We start from the raw sequence: 16,153 nt of genomic DNA on the forward strand, positions 1-16,153 counted from the left end.
CCATATTCAAATGCTAATGACCAGAGTAAGTCCTTGCTTTGAGGTAGTCAGGGTGTAGGTTGGCGATGTTCATTGTCTTCTTCTGACAGCGTTTGCGCCTTGTCTTTTTCACCTGCTATTTCTGGACCAGGAAAATCAGGAGAGGTGCTCAGCGGGAATCTGTGAGGCACGCGGGTGGAGCACGTACAAATCTATCATACATTTATACAATGTATTACAGTTTCCAGTTTATAATTATCTATAGAACATGAATTAAATAACCCTATTTTTCACAACAGTGAATCCCAGCCTTAAAAGAATATTGCCTTAATTCAACAAACAAAACCAGAGATTTCTTATGAAAGGAGCATGCTAGACAGAAAACTCTTAGGAGGCTATCTATCTGCAAATCCATGAGAAAAGTGACTGCAGTGAGGTCAACAAGCTCTGCCAAAACTCTTATTAAGAACTCCTGCTAGCAGCTGAGGCATAGCTGCATTGGCAGCTTGGTTACTGGCAGGAAAGCATTCTAGTTTCACCACTGTAAAATTGACATTGGCTCCCCTAGGACTCGGCCCTTTTTCTAGCCAGTAAATTGAAAGAATGTACCTGTAGTTGTTGCACTTCTTATAACAGACATTTTGCATGGTAGGATTCTGTTAATAGGTTGCAGTATTTCCTGGTTAAAAGAAAAAATATTCCTGTAAACTCTCAAATCCAGCTAATTTTAAAATATTTGAAAGAGCACTCTTTTACCCTTTCCATATGTCCTATTTATTTACACCAGTAATGCTTCTTAAATTGGGATGCAGAGTTAGTATTGCAAATGTTTACTTATACATTGTTATTCTAGAACCACAGAATATCCTGATTTGGAAGGGACCCACAAGGGTCATTGAGTCTATCTCCTGGCCCTGCACAGGGCACCCTGTCCTGTGCCTGAGAGCATTGTCCATACACTTCATGAACTCTGTCAGGTTGGTGCTGCGACTACTTCCTGGGGAGCTTGTTCCAGTGCCCAGCCACTCTCCAGGTTAAGAACCTTTAAGTATTATCCAATCTAAACCTCCCCTGACACAACTTCAGGCCATGCCTGCAATGAGATCTGTTCTCAGTCTCCTCCAGGCTGAACAGACCAAATGACCTCAGCCACTCCTCATACAGCTTCCCTTCTAGGCCCTTCACCATCCTTGTTATCCTCCTTTGGATGCTCTCTAACAGCTTAATGTCTTTTTTATATTGTGGCATCCAAAACTGCACACAGGACCCAAAGTGAAGCCTCGTCAATGCAGTGTTTTCTGATAATTATTGCCTCTTATCAGCAACAACCTGTTGCTTCAAAAAAGGAAAAAAAAAAAAAAAAGAAAAGAAAAGAAAAAAAATATATATATATATACCTTACAGTATCTTCTGCACTAAAATGTTTTGGTTACTTGGTAGCTGCCACAGCTCTCATCCAGTCCTGATGATGGTAGATGTCTTTGTGGTAAGAATGCTAAGCAACATTCCAGTATCTCTTATGGAGGAAAAGATTCCCTAACATGTAACCCTTGATATCTACTGCAATGGACGCTAAAGAGATTATAGAAAACTAATAAAATAGCATTTTTTTTTTAAAGGTATGCTACTTCTTTGGTTAATTTTCCTGCTTGAGAAAAGACAGTGTTATTTCTTTTGTGTTTGGAGGTTATGTAGGAGAAACAGATCCAAGAACAATCATGAAGGAACATTCACTAAATGTCTGTATCACTGCTGACTGTGTTGTAAGGACCCTGAACCCAGCTGAGGAAAAGGTGTTCCAAATGTGTCAGCTCTAAGGAATGCTATGAATATGCAATAACTACTTTAATTGGTAGGTTGTGCATGGTAAAGTTTAATATTTTTGGCTCAGTAATTCTTTGTGCACTGGCTTCTTTCCCTAGCTCATTGGTTAATGTGTTGGATTGAGACCCAGAAACTTGCTGTTCCTTTTTTTCACTGCATACAGTGTGGTGAGTATCTTTGCCTGCTTTCTCACCAATAACTCACATTACAACTCTCTCCTGTAAAGCGCATTTTTGTGTATTATGAAAGTGAATTTTAAAAACTCCAGCTATTTTATAAAATTTGGTCAATGATTGCTACAAATTTAACTCTTCAACCCACTGATATGTTTCCTTTATTCTGTTTGTTCTGGTCTCCTTTGGGGTCTGATTTCCCCTCCGGCTAGTATTCACGCATAATAGGATTCACCAAGGCCAGTTACTAATATGACTTCTTCAGGGATTGCACTACATACAGTATTGTCCAGCCAGAGTTTATCTTGATTAGTTTTGTCACCTACATGCTTTTATCAGGGTATAACTTAAGTAGACGATGTGCTAATGACTGATAGAACACAGAGCCAACAAGCTCTCAATCCAGGTCACACTCTCCTTCTCACGGGGTGGATAATACAGCCTGCCAACATTGACTGTGTTGATGCATTTCAGGTATGCATTTCAGGTATGCATTTCCTACAGGATGCTTAAGAATTATAAGCAGATTGAAACTTGGTGCTTTACACCTTTTCACTTAAAAATCCAACATCATGCACACAGCACAAGTTTTAATGGAGTCTTTATTGTAAATGTTTATTGGATAAAATTCTTTACTACTCAAACCAGCTCCGGATATGCAGAAGGTACATGAAGGGGAGAGCAATGTTCCTTGAAGTCCTAGGCAGGCTTTCAGAACCTTCTCACACTTCATCTTGTGTGTAGCTTATAGAGATATTAACTCTGCCACCATAGGTGTATGGAATTACTTTGCTTTGAGCGCATATTGTATTTTCTTACATTATTTCGGAGTCAGCAAGTCTGAACACTTTTTACTTCCTGTTCATTTCTTCTAGAGCTCTTTCTCAGCATGCTGCACTATTTCATTAAAAGCATGAGTTTATGATTCAGGCTCCTAATTTATTTTTTCTTAAATTCTCAATTGTGTGTCAAAATCTAGATATGAAATTGACTTCAGTGTTAATTGAAGCAAAACTCACCAGGAAAATAGGATCATCTTTCCAATGTGAGCACAAATAAACTAAAAGTCTTGGGCTTAGACTGAAAACAGAACCAAATACTGTAACCATAAAATAATGTAGTAAATTCAAGAATAAAAAGCTCTTTTCTAGCAAAATCATGAATGCAATTTTTTGCGGTAGGAAGTTTTTTTTTAATTCCTGGAATTCCCTGGAGACTTCCACTGGATGAGCATTGTGTAGAGATTTTCTGATAGTGCCACATCGGAGCTAACACACTACCTTGAGACAGGACCACAGGTTCTGTGTAAAGAAGCTCCATTATTTTCAGTGGTGGTGGAGATTAGGGGATGGAATAAATCACCATAGTGTTAACACCTCTAACAAGAACGGTCCTAGAAGACATTTCTAACTGAAACAGGTCTCAGTCTCTTAGGTATGAATCATAAACTGAGGCATTTCTTATTGGTCCGTACTTGTGTCACGGAGAAATCTGTCTCTGTAGTCAAATCAAAGGCAGGTGCAAGACAAGATTTCCCATGGTATGGAGCATTTTCAGTGAATCTTTGATATCTTTACAGAGCTCATCACCTTAGGCTTCCTGAGGGAAGGCATCTGGTTCCTCACGCCTAGTAGCTGTTCCTCAAATAGCTTCTGTAGGTTTAATGTCACTGTCACATACGTCCCGCTCTTCTCCCTGTGGAGATGTCGCCCCGCTTTTGAAGACTTTTCTAAGCCTTCTGATTTGTTGTTCATGCTGGAGTCAGAATTCTTACTTTCTCACACGTGCTACTATAAACAATAGCTTTGTTTTGCTAACTGTCCTTCGCGGTTTTCATATTGTTAGGTAGGAGGAGAAAGTTGATTGACAGTTGGGTTGACCAATGTGAATTGAGAGGTGGAATTCCACCCTCCAATCCACAGGAACCTTTGGAAATGTATACAATTGAGTTTTGTAAATAAAAAACTCGGGGGTTTTCCTGCTTTGATTGTCACTGTGTCCTCATGTGGTTCTTTCATGTCAAATTGCAACAGAGATGCATGTAGTTATGAACTTTTTTCTCCATGCCTAGAGGTCTCAAAGACAATCTCAGTTTGTTCCTTTCTCATGGCACAGCCTTGTTTCTGGCTAATCAGCTTTCTAACTTGTACAGATGGAACAGCTGGAAGTTCCTTGGATCATTGTTTCCACTCGTAATACCTGAGAAAATACACTTTCGCCACCAAAGGAAGGAGAAATTGGTAAGAATATCAAGAATGTATCTATGGTAGCATGAACTCTTATGGAAACTTTTCTCAGTTTTGGGGGTGATTCTACAGGCTCCAAATGCTATGACTCCATTCTGTTTCCCAATGGTGTCACAAAGGCAAACAGTATGGCAAATCAAAGACTTGGGTGAGCCTCCTTCCTCACCCATGCTATTTTAAGAACAGGCAACCTTCACAGCACCTTTTGTCTTCTGACACCAGGAGGAATTCTGAAGTGGAGAACTGTGCAAAGCAGCACTCAAAATTGGAGAAAGGATTGGTAGGAGATGTGACAGATGGAAAGACTATGTTGTTTTAAATGTCGCTTCTGTATTAGAAGCAGATGAGCATCTGGGTTTGAAAATAACATAGCTTAACTCTCCATCGAAAATGGAGAAATACAGTATTTGAATAAAAGCCTCTTTTTAAACACCTAAGCAATTCTTTTTGGTTTTCCAGTAGAATATCAGAATCGAAGTAACATATTAGTCCAGAGATACTTGGAAAGAAATAAAAAGGCCTGCTTTGGAAAGGTTATTGTAAAAGTATCTCTTAGCAAATAGTGATGACTGAACTATTTTCTTTTAAATTTGTGAACTTTTGCACAAGAAACAATGGTCTTTTAATTAACAGTATATCTTCATAATAAAAGGCAAAAGGGGTAAGAGAAATGCCAGGAATGCATGTCCCAATCCAAAGTGACCCTACAATCCATTCTGATGAGCCTACTACAAAACCCCCATGATTGCTGTGTTACTTCTGAGGTTCATCTTTCTCTCACATGTTTAAATATTTAAAATGATACCTTGTTCTTTTTCTCCCAGGAGAGAACGTAGAGAAACAAAAATATTTTGTCAAGTCAATGTAAGAAAACCACATTTCAAAAAGACCTAAAAAGGAAATATATCTGGGGGAGAATACATGTGCTCAGTCTATTCTTATACAAATTCAGACTGGAATGCTAGACTTAGAGTATCGTTGTTCTCACTGTTCCTATTATATAGTCAGAAGAAGATCAGATGTAGAAACTGGACTTTATTTTCACTATAAACCTGGTTGCAATTTACTCAACCAAGCACTCATCATGATTAACATCCATTCCATACCAGTGTTGAGTATTTGAACCATAATATAAACTTGTCCCAATTTTATCTTTTCTGTAAGTAAAACTGACAGATTTTTGAGAGACTGCAGATTAAAACAGGAGAAAAACTGAAGAGTAAAAGCCTAGAATGCGCACAGTTTTAAGGTGAAATATTTTTAAGCTAGCTTCATTAGACATTTGAAGTATCCATTACAAACACTAGAATTTATTTTGGGGGATACTGATTTTTTTTTTAAGATAAATTCTCTTTTAATTGGGTTTTGTGCAACTCATAGGAAGGAGAAAATGTACCAGGTTTGATTATCACCCTGTCGTGATCCTTTAATTAAACAGTCATTTAATATCCCAACCATCAAATCACCTTTCATTTCCGTTTTTGCAGGTCGCTTTAGGCAGAGAAAACATCGTATACTTGTAATACAATTTTTATTAATTTCTAACTCAATGTCAGCTGGAGGAAAAAAAAGTTATTCAACCCAAACACATGATAAGTGCACTGGAATAAAATGAGAATTCCTCTTATCTACTAGGACAGAGAACAGACAGCCCCTTTTATATCCAGGATTCAGATCATTCTCCATTCTACGAAAAAAAAATGTGCTAGACGTCTGATTATAAAAAGTTTACTGCCAAAACTGACGAAGCCTTGTGATGAGACCTTCAGGGCAGAGGCGGTGAGCTCAATGGCGAGCTGAGGGGTCGCGGCGCACGCGATTACTGTTTTAATTAATCGGAAGTTCGACGTCTTCAGCAAGCCTTGAGCTGCACTTAGCTCCTCCGAAAGCCGCCTTGGAGCTCGGAGGGGCAGGGGGAAGGGGCCGCGTCTCCTCGGCTGCGCGGGGCGCGGGGCGGGCCCCGGCGGCGGGCGCTATAAAGCGGCGGTGTGCCGGGGCGGGCGGGCAGGTTCCAGCGGGCGGAGGAGCGCTCGGGCTCGCTGCCGCAGCGGGTCCGGCCGTGCCGGCATGGTGGATGTGTTCAGCGGGCGGCTCCTGGTCAGCAAGGATGGCCGCAGCGTGGACCCCGAGGAGGCCCTGCAGAACAAGGTCGTGGGCTTGTACTTCTCCGCCGGCTGGTGCTCGCCGTGCCGCGACTTCACTCCCGTCCTCTGCGACTTCTACACGGAGCTGCTGGAGGAGACCGAGCCCCCCGCCCCCTTCGAGGTGGTCTTCATCTCCTCCGACCACAGCGCCGAGGAGATGGTGGGCTACATGCGCGCCATGCACGGGGACTGGCTGGCGCTGCCCTTCCACGACCCCTACAAGCAGTGAGTATGGGCGGTCTGCGCCCGCCGGGAGCCCCGAGGGCCGGGACAGGGCGGGCGGGGGCACTCGAACAGCCGCAGCAGGGCAGTCCCTGACACAGACCCTCCACCCTGCCCCGTCAGCCTGCACCTGCCGTCCCGCAGAAGTCCCTGGAGCCCAGGTTGCCGCTGCTGCCGCTGGCTGTCGGACACCGAGACAGCTCGCTCGCTTGGTTTTAGCCCGTCCCGTACGTAAAGAACGCGGTTTTGAGCACTTCATTTGGAAACTAAAAGATCTTTGAACAAGAGTTAGTAAAGACCCACCCCCTTTAGTGTTAAAGGGATGAGTGAAGTAAAAAGAAATGAGTGGCAAGTGAGGATCAAGTACTAGATTAGTACTCTGGGAAAAAGGCAAATGAAGAAGCAGCAAAACTTGTAACTGAACTACTTGAAGCAGAGCAGAGCAAACTGTGAGGAATTTCAGACAGATGGAGTATCAGCTGGAGTTTAGCAGTGGCGTACTGCACCTGGTAACTGGGCTGTAAAATTCCTGTGCTGTTCAGTTTCCGAAGTGACATCCCTGTAGGCAGCTTGCTTGTGAAAACAGCAAAAAGAAAGGACGTGACTGTGTGTAAGCAACAGGGTGAAGAGTGATATCAAGAAGTGTTTTGACGACCTAAGTCAAGGGTAGAGACTCATTTGGATGGCTTTCAGAAATCTTATTTAGCTCCTATAAAGTATACACTGGGATTACAGGAGCACAAGTAAGATGTTCAGGGTTACTGAAACACCTATAACTGGAGACTTGAAATACATGTAAATGCTGATAAAGGGATTTTTTTTCCCCATTCTTTAAACTAGTAGATTGCAGAAATTTTTTTTCAGGTGGCATCAAAGCCAAGAAGGTAATATAACTTTTAAATGTAGATTGGGTAATAAAACTTTCAGCCAAATTAACTCATCTAATAAAGAACTCTTGTCTAGTGCTTTTAGTGACTTCTAGCTTTCCTTTTAATTCTAGATCCATCCCAGTGTGCTACCTGGTGTGCAACATCCCAGCTACTCAACAGGGAGCATGTTTGCTAATCTTGTTTTTTTCAGTGCAGTTTGACAAACTCAAGAGCAAATGAGTTGAAGCCAGGAACAATTTCATCCTTTCCCAGTTCATTCCTGGATGCCAACTGACAATTGGCATTAGGCCTTTTAAATGACAGTTCCCATTGGCCTAAATATTGTTTTCCATACAATCTTCCCAGGCAGTAATTTGTATTTGATATCTACTAATCACAATAGAATGCAGACAGATTTCCTGATGGAAATGTAGCACTTGAAGTCCCTGCATCCAGCAAGCTGTTCAGCATGGCCCATGGGAATGCGCTTACAGCTTCATCCTCTGTGGCTTAGAGGTCTATTTCTGGCTGCTCTTGCTCAGGTCATGCAGAGTGGAGGCAAAGAGATAGTTTAATTGGCTTTTCTGTGGCATCCTGTGATGTCCTTCACTGCTCTGTGGAGAGGCATGGCTTGTACTGCCAGGTGACTGTGAAATTACTATGGCTTAATGAAGAACAAAGTGCAGAGGGATATGGACACGCAATGTTTTTGAAGTTGTGTTTCTTGCATGTAACAATAAAGGACTGTGTGGAGCTGTTCAAGGTGCTTGGGTAGGATTAACTGGTAGTTTGGTGTCAGGGGTACTGGTGAATCATTGTAGACTTAGAGCAGATGTGTATTCACTAAAACAAATTATAATTCTGGCTAGATACTACTACTAGTTCTAATTAAGAATATAATTTAAAAAACGGGATAAGATAATTTAAAATTTATTAATATTTTTAAAGTTCTGTTGCAATTAATTGAATTGGTTATTGGTTTTTTTGACTGTGTAAAGAAGGCATTTAGTATCTTCTATGAGGTTAAAATGTCGTAGCTGGTTGCTTCAGTGTTTAAGATATGTAATTGCAGCACAGACTGATGTCGCTTCTAGACACAACAGAGCCAATTTTAAGTATGCCATCTAAAATATTTTTCAACAACAGAAGCATGGAGTTTCTTGGTGATGAATTTTGTCTTAAGAAATAGCCAACATTCCTAGTTGTAGTGTGTGACCTCTTAACACTGCAGTGTCAAGCCTGCCTTCAGAGAAGCAAAATACTGAATTCAAAGCACGATCTCCAGACTCTTTCGTCCTGTCAGTCCATCCTGACTATTTCCCAGAGGTGGGACTGCACCCTCACGTCTTCATGTGGTCTGTGGCATGACTAATAGGAAATATTGCTCCTGATGCTTTTACTGTCTGCAGGTTAATGTAAATTTTTTTTTGTTGCCTAAGGCACAGGATTTTGATTCTTGAAGTAGGGTGTGAAGACAGTCTTGTAGGAAGCGAGCACTTGGAAGAGAAAGAGGGTTGTTGAAGGAAATAGCAGGTGTAGGGCTGAAGATGTCAACAACAAATGCTGTTAAATAGGACTTACGTTTTGCAATGGTACAGGAAGACATACTGCTGTGTTTGTACTGAGCCCTGTGGTGAAAGGCATCGTTTTTTTGTGAGGGTGCCTGGTGTGTACAGTGGTTCTTGCAGGCTTCCAGGTTGGCAGGTATTTACTGAGTAAGCCCGTACAGCTCAGTAAAAATTAGAATTATAGAAAATGCCCATAAAAAGAAAATAAAAAGCTTATATGTATGTTTTATATTAGGAAGCTTTACAATATGAGAGTGGATTTGCATCTTTGTAGAAATATTGGGGAGGATGGGGTGTTAAAAAACAAAGGCAGAATAGTGTTACGTATCTGAGCAGTTAAGAGCAATTGCATAGTTCTTAGACTTTTTAGAATGCTATTACAAAATCTCAGCAGTCACTTTAAAATTGAATCCCAAGCATGTGATGTGCATGCTTATGACTAAGATTTAACAATGCAGAAATCTCACAGCTAAAAGAAAATGCAGCTGTGTATTACAGGGCATACTGCTACAAGTATGAAGCAGCTACAAGATGAACAAGATGACCATCACTTTCATGTGACAGCACTTCCAAGAGCAAGCTGTTCTAATTCAAGTGTTGTCAGATATCACATTACATATCTGTATAAAATTTACCGTTTGTGTTCCCAAGATTATATTATGTCCGCTCTGTGTTGTCTACATCTCAAGAACCCTCTTGAACCATGTTAAATCCTTATATAAATATTCTCACTTGTGTTGTGACTCAGCCTGGGTAGGCAGTGAGGCCCCAGACACCTGCTGTCCCCAGGGGATGGGGGAGACAATGTGAAGCGTGAAAGTGAGAACACTTAGGGGTTGAAATAAAGACAGTTAAATAGATAAAGCAAAAGTGAAGATACACAGATACGGAATTCATTCACTACTTCTCATTCACTGACATATTTAACAGTTTCCAGCAATGGGAGGCCTCATCCTGTAATGGTTGCATGGGAAGCTAAATCTCCTGGCTCTGAACGTTGGTCCCTTTTCCCTTCTTTCTTCAGCTTTTACAGCTGATCATGGTGTTACATGGTGTGGAGCATCCTTTGGTCATTTGAGATCAGCTGTCCCAGCTGTGCCTCCTCACAGATTCCTGTGCACCTCCAGCCCACTCACTGGCATGGCAGCACGAGAAACAGAAAAGGCCCTGGTGCTGTGCAAGCACTACTCTGCAATAGCTAAAACTCTGGTGTGTTATCAGTGCTGCGAGCTGCTATGAAGAAAATTAGCTCCCAGCCAAAGTCAGTATTATGTAGAAATACAAAATCTCTGTTCTCAGAAACTTTCATCCAGCCTTCTCATAAGAATCAAAAGATCTAACAATGGCTATGACTTCCAATAGCTTTGCTTCAGTCTTAGTGTTGTGGGGTTTTATTTCTCTTTATGGTTTAATGATGCCATGAGTTGCCATTAGAGTTAGTCCCATGGCATGTATGTGGTTTGTGCAGGTGAGTTATGGGATTTTAGGTCCCTACCAGAGAGAATGATCTTAATTAGTTTTAAGAAGTCATTCTTGTAAGCACATGTACCTATGTACACAATGAAGAAGCATTGTCTGCTGAGCCTTCTTCAAGTCCACCTGTTGCCATTTGATTAAAAAATAAACTGTATTTAGCTGGTAGAGAACCTTATAGTTAACATTAGTAGTAGTCATGCTAAAGGCTTGGTAGGCCGCGTATAACCTGCAGATGAACTATCATAGTGAAATTTGTAATGTAAGCAGTGTAGCTAAGGAATAATCACTTATCTAAGGAATGTACCTTTTGGCAGGAACCTAAATGTCAAGAAGATAATAGTACCAGGCGTTAGAATTAAGTAAGATTTTGTAACGATGAAGAAATCATGTAAAGAAACATATAAAAACCCTGTGAAATTTCTGTGAGAGGGGGCTCTGACTTTGGACGCTAGTCCCAGGCTCCCAGGGCCCTCAATAAAGCACCGCATAAACGACTTCGGTTGTTTGTGTTTTCTTTGGATCGGGCAACACACCCTGAAGCAAGTTGCACACAAATATAAGCAAAATCTGTGCACACTTCAGTCTGGTTTGATGCAAGCAACCTTCCATTAATGTCAAGTATTTTTCACAATATTTACTATTTTTTCCTACTCAAATTTCCTAGGTATTTGAACCTCATATAGCAAATGTTCTTGCTGGTGATGATGGTGCTCATGCTGCATATTTTCATTTCGTATTTTAAGTATGTTTTGAGAGAGATGTTAGTGGTTTGGAATTTATCTGCTCTGTTATTGCTTGTTTTGTGTGTCGTCTGGTTTTTCTAGAGGAGGAGTTGAATTATTTTTTCTTTAGTAACACAGATGGGTGACTCTTATTCCAAATATTTTGATTGCTCACTTTTCTGTATGTAGAAAGCCTGTTTGACTGAGGGGGTTTAAGGAATATCTTCAGTCTCTTCCATTTACACTGAAAGATTATGATCATACTTTAATGGTGATTGCAGGAGGTAGCACTATGGGACACTTGAATGTATTTGCAGGGGAATGAATATCAAGTGCTAATCTAAGTGAGATCCATCTCCTATCCCGTAAAAAGAACCCAGACTGACATCTAGTTTGGGCTAGTAAAAACAGGGTGGAAGAGTATGTCAAACTTTGTTTCTTTGGACATCTTTTACATCTCCAAGAGCCTCTGCTCCTGTGGAAACTGCACAGTTCCTTTTTCCACAGAAAACTATGATGAGAATTTACAAGAAGGATGCTGCAGCTCTCTAAACTCTCAGAGCTACATTTCACTGTGTAGGCTTCTGACTGCAACCTTGTTCATCTCCTTACACTTACCTAGTGGTCTGCCTCAAACTCTGAGGAGGCCCAGGCACTCATCACTTCTCTCATGTGTCTCTCTCTCCCATGTGTCCTGGCCAGAGTAGCCTTCATAAGAAACTACGAGTTTTCTTAAAATGCTCCTAATAGTGTGTTTTATTTTTAATTTTTTTCCCCTCAGTGATCTGAAGAAGAAATACAACATAACAGCAATTCCTAAACTGGTGATTGTGAAACAAACTGGAGAAGTCATTACTGACAAGGGAAGAAAGCAGATCAGAGACAAAGGGCTATCCTGTTTCCGGAACTGGCTGGAGGGTGCAGATATCTTTCAGAATTTTTCTAGCTAAAATGTTGACAAATAAAAGCAAGAACAGGCATTGTGGAAAACTTGGTAGAGCTCTGAAAAGACTCTTGCTTTGTTCAGAATGAGAAGGGTAAGGCTTATTTATTTATTTTTGCTCATAAACAAATCTTGGGTTTGACTTGAAGACCAGTTATTTAAGTGTCATAAAATGCAATTATTGTTATATTTGTATTGTTCTATCTATGGTATTTATTATGAACCACAGCATTCTAAATAATACTGAAGAACTTCAAAAGAATAGTCTGTTTAGACAGTAGTAGTAGAAATCTGTGAAATCTATGCAAACAATTTGCAAAGTCAGCACAGTAAACGTGAAAAACCTATTTATTGATGACTTTTTTCAGGTGATTAGCACATTTTATTTAGAAAATAAGATGGTTTGATTTAATAAATTACTGTTTATAAAATATGTCTCGTGTATTTCCTTATCTATCTTAACAAGAATAATCAGAAAAGGTAATGACATTTAAATAGAACATTGTTTGTCAGTACTGAAGAAATGTTCTTCTACTTTATTTTACTTTTATGAGATTGATTTATTTATATTTATTTATAGTTCTGCTCAGTTTTCCTTACCCCTGGATTTTAAATCTTGGCCCTATAAGCTAAGTATAGGATTGGAACCAGATGATCTTTAAGGGTCTTTCCAACACAAGCCATTCTATGGTTCTCTGATATTAGCTCCCCAGTTAACATCAGGTTAAGAAACTGTTTTCCATCTTTTCTTTCACCAGAATATGTAGAAGCAAACATCAAAAATTGTACCAGGTCTCTCTGATGAATGCTCATGTTGTATCTAAAGCACGGCTTCATTTGCTGTCTCTTCAGGGTTGGGGTCCCAGCCCAGACATCCATGCAATTAATGAGCCAAAAAATCTCACTTCCCATGCAAGCCAAGTGTTTGTTGATTAGAATTTAAAGACTTTAACAGAGTTGTTATTATTGTTTCAATTACAAGCACTTAGGTTACTAACACTAGAAGTCTGGTTGACTCAATTTGGAGCAAGAGAGCCTGTGTCCATCAATTGTAGCATTCCAGGTGGGTGTAGTGTCCCAGCAAATCTTGTTGACCCCGAGGGGGTCACAGCCCTCTAACTGCCCCCAGAATCTGTCTGTCCTCTGGGCTATGTGCATTACTGCAGAGGCAATTCAGTGAGTGCTGATTCCTCAGAATGTGGTTGTTCTACAGACAATTCTTTGCATGCTTGTTCTCAGAATGTTACCATTCAGCCTTGTTTGGTTGATTGCTATGTCTTATCTCTAGTCGTGTGCTTACTGACACTGTCCACAACTGCCTCCCTTGTTTCTTGAGGTTCATTTGCCTTACCATGAGAAAACCTAGCAAGGAGGGTCCAAAATTTAGTATGTGTGAATGATTGTGTCATTTAATAACAAACCTATGTAATTTTCTTATAATGAAGGGGAAAAAAAAATCTCTGAAGAGTGGGAATATAAAAAGTCACACATATTTTACAGTAGGTAAGAAGCAAGTACTCCAGAGAAATTATTTTGGAATGAAAAATAATAACTCTAGAAAGTGTTCAGCAGAGTTGTGAGTTCTGAGCACCTTTTAGCTGTTTTTAAAATTACACCTGGGTATACTACAGACAATTTCTATTTTTTGCCATCTCACCATATAAATAGTATTCATGTTGTTTCCTAATGAACGCTAAGCTCCTTAGTGAATTCTTTGTGCAAGTGAGATGTAAGCACTGCCTGCTGTTCTGAAACCACCTAATAGCAGATAAATTTCAAAGATGAGAAAAAGATTAGTAGAAAATTTACAAAAAGTTTTAAGATGGATTACCTGAATGTGGAACAATTTATATATCAAAAGTATCCACTACACCAATTATCAAGTATCAGGCATTACTTCAGCCAAGATATCTTTTCTCATTGTTTGTCTATATGCACGTATATGAAAGAACTCAGTGTTTTGTAACAAGATGGACTTAGACCCTTTGGATAATTGACACCAATTGAGTAACACAGATTCCAAGTAAAATTCAGCTAGGAATTCGTAATGATGAAACAAAGATATATATTCTACAAAAAACTTGGTGTGGCTCCAGTCAAGGAGTGTTGGTTTTGCACATCGGTGTTTGGAATATCAGAAAATTGTTTTCCTTCTCAGTGCTAAAATAATCCATGTTTGACATAGATCAAGTACAGAGGAGTGGACAATATTTTCTTATTAGCAATACCTCATGAAATTAGGGAGGCAAATCTTAGTGGGTCAGCTGTAAGGCTTATTATTACTTGGAATGTGTGTTCTTTAGAAATGGAACTTTACAGTGTACTCATTTTAGAATGTACAGAATTGTCCCTTTAACATTCTTAAACTATTTTTCAGTTCACTGCGGATTTTCTACCCTCTTTCTTTAGTCACAGTCACCTTGAATATTAGTGAATACTAGTACTTTTTCAGTGGAGTGGGGAAGAAAAACTCATTTTTTAAATACAACAATCAAGGGTAGCATAGTGATACTGGTTGATGCTGGATCTTCTTAAAGGAGTCAACTAAAAAACAAGTTAAGTTAAAAGGAGGAACATTCCTCCTAATTCCATTGGACAAGATATTGTCAATTATTAGTAAAGTATTTATGGATCAATATATGCTAAGATTGTATAAGAAGCAATGGTGTTGAATTTGTTAGAGACTTTATGGACAATTACTCTACTATGAAAAATGACAAGGATTGTAAGTTGATACTTCGTGAATTGATAAATAGCCTGAATCTTGTAGAGACTTGCTGCAGGTGAGTGCTGCAAGCTCTCCTGTTACTCTTCTGTTTTAGGAAGAGGCAAAGCAGACTGGTAGCATATTCAGACATGAAATAAACATCAAAAAAGGCGATTAACATCTCTCTGTTTGTTAATATTTTATTCCTTCCCCCTATTACCCAAGAAATGTTCCTTCTTCCTCCTCCAGATCTGCTGTTGTCAAACTTTAATAGTATTGTGATATATTTAAATATATGTGTGTAAAAATTGGAGGGGGGTCGGGTCTTTAGTCTCTGTTTATTCACCTAAACTCTTCAGTTATGAGATCTTGGGCTGAAGACAAAACCTAAAGTAGGTACTTAGAAATTCCTTGAAATGCTGTAATGGTGTCTTTATGTGCATTTTTAATACTAATTTAATCTCTCACTTTTCTTCTCAGCTGAGAGCAGCTCTTGTATGAGTAAATCTAGAGTATGAGTAAAATCTAGACTGCAAAAAGGTGTTCTGTAGAACACAAGTAGTAGTTGGTACATATATGACAGGTTTTTTTGCTTTTCATTTAATTTCCACAGCCTGGTTTTGCCTTTTGTACTGCTGAATTTTTTTGTTAAGAGCAGACAATGATAAGAGTTTAGCTGCTCTGTCTTCTCTGTGCAGGGAATAATCATAAAAGGGCAATCCTATTTTTTTTCTGTCAGTTTCTGTGAAGATGGATGTATAAATGACCAAAACCAAACAGAAACACTTTAAAGCCCTCTACCTCCTCAATGTCATTTAAATTTCTCTAGTAAATGAAGTTCCACGATCAATCTCGTGACTTTCCTATATTAATTAATGCTGTCAGTGTCAGGTTGCTATGGAAGGTGCTGTTCCTATCCAAGAAAAAACTGCATTTAAACATAGCAGTAGAGTCCCAAGGAAATACTTCAAAGAGATGTTGAAATAACTTGGCACAGGGGTGTTCTTATGTAGACCCCTCTCTAGGCAAGGAACTGAGATGGGAGCCCTAAATAACTCAAAGAGATAAACAAAACTTGTAGGCAGGTTGTAAATAGATACAAGCACTGTCCTGGAAATGTTTGTACTAGCTGTTCCAGTAACTCTGCCTACTTGGATTTGTAGGACATTGACAAATCAATAGATTCTTAGAACAATCAACAACCATTTTACATAGGCAGCAGCCAAACCTCTCCAGCCCTTCTTGTATAAATAACCTTAAGTGCATGCACAGGGCATCAA

At 39.6% G+C, this 16,153-nt stretch overlaps 1 protein-coding gene across 1 annotated transcript; it reads left to right on the forward strand.

The window, feature by feature from the left end:
• The first annotated feature begins 5,772 nt into the window (after positions 1-5,772).
• NXNL2 (nucleoredoxin like 2) lies at positions 5,773-12,590 on the forward strand. The gene is made up of 2 exons (XM_063422439.1): positions 5,773-6,591; positions 12,005-12,590. The coding sequence occupies exons 1-2, from the start codon at positions 6,290-6,292 to the stop codon at positions 12,171-12,173; spliced, it is 471 nt and encodes a 156-aa protein (XP_063278509.1). The 5' UTR covers positions 5,773-6,289; the 3' UTR covers positions 12,174-12,590.
• The last annotated feature ends 3,563 nt before the right edge of the window (positions 12,591-16,153 follow it).

This window comes from Prinia subflava, chromosome Z (genome assembly GCF_021018805.1).
Source record: "Prinia subflava isolate CZ2003 ecotype Zambia chromosome Z, Cam_Psub_1.2, whole genome shotgun sequence".
In the NCBI taxonomy this organism is placed as follows: Eukaryota; Metazoa; Chordata; class Aves; order Passeriformes; family Cisticolidae; genus Prinia; species Prinia subflava.

Excerpts from the sequence above, each read along its gene's own strand:
- NXNL2 (XM_063422439.1), top strand. The coding sequence starts at position 6,290 with ATGGTGGATGTGTTCAGCGGGCGGCTCCTGGTCAGCAAGGATGGCCGC. Across the intron at positions 6,592-12,004 it reads TTCCACGACCCCTACAAGCA|TGATCTGAAGAAGAAATACA; the intron begins GTGAGTATGGGC and ends TTTTCCCCTCAG.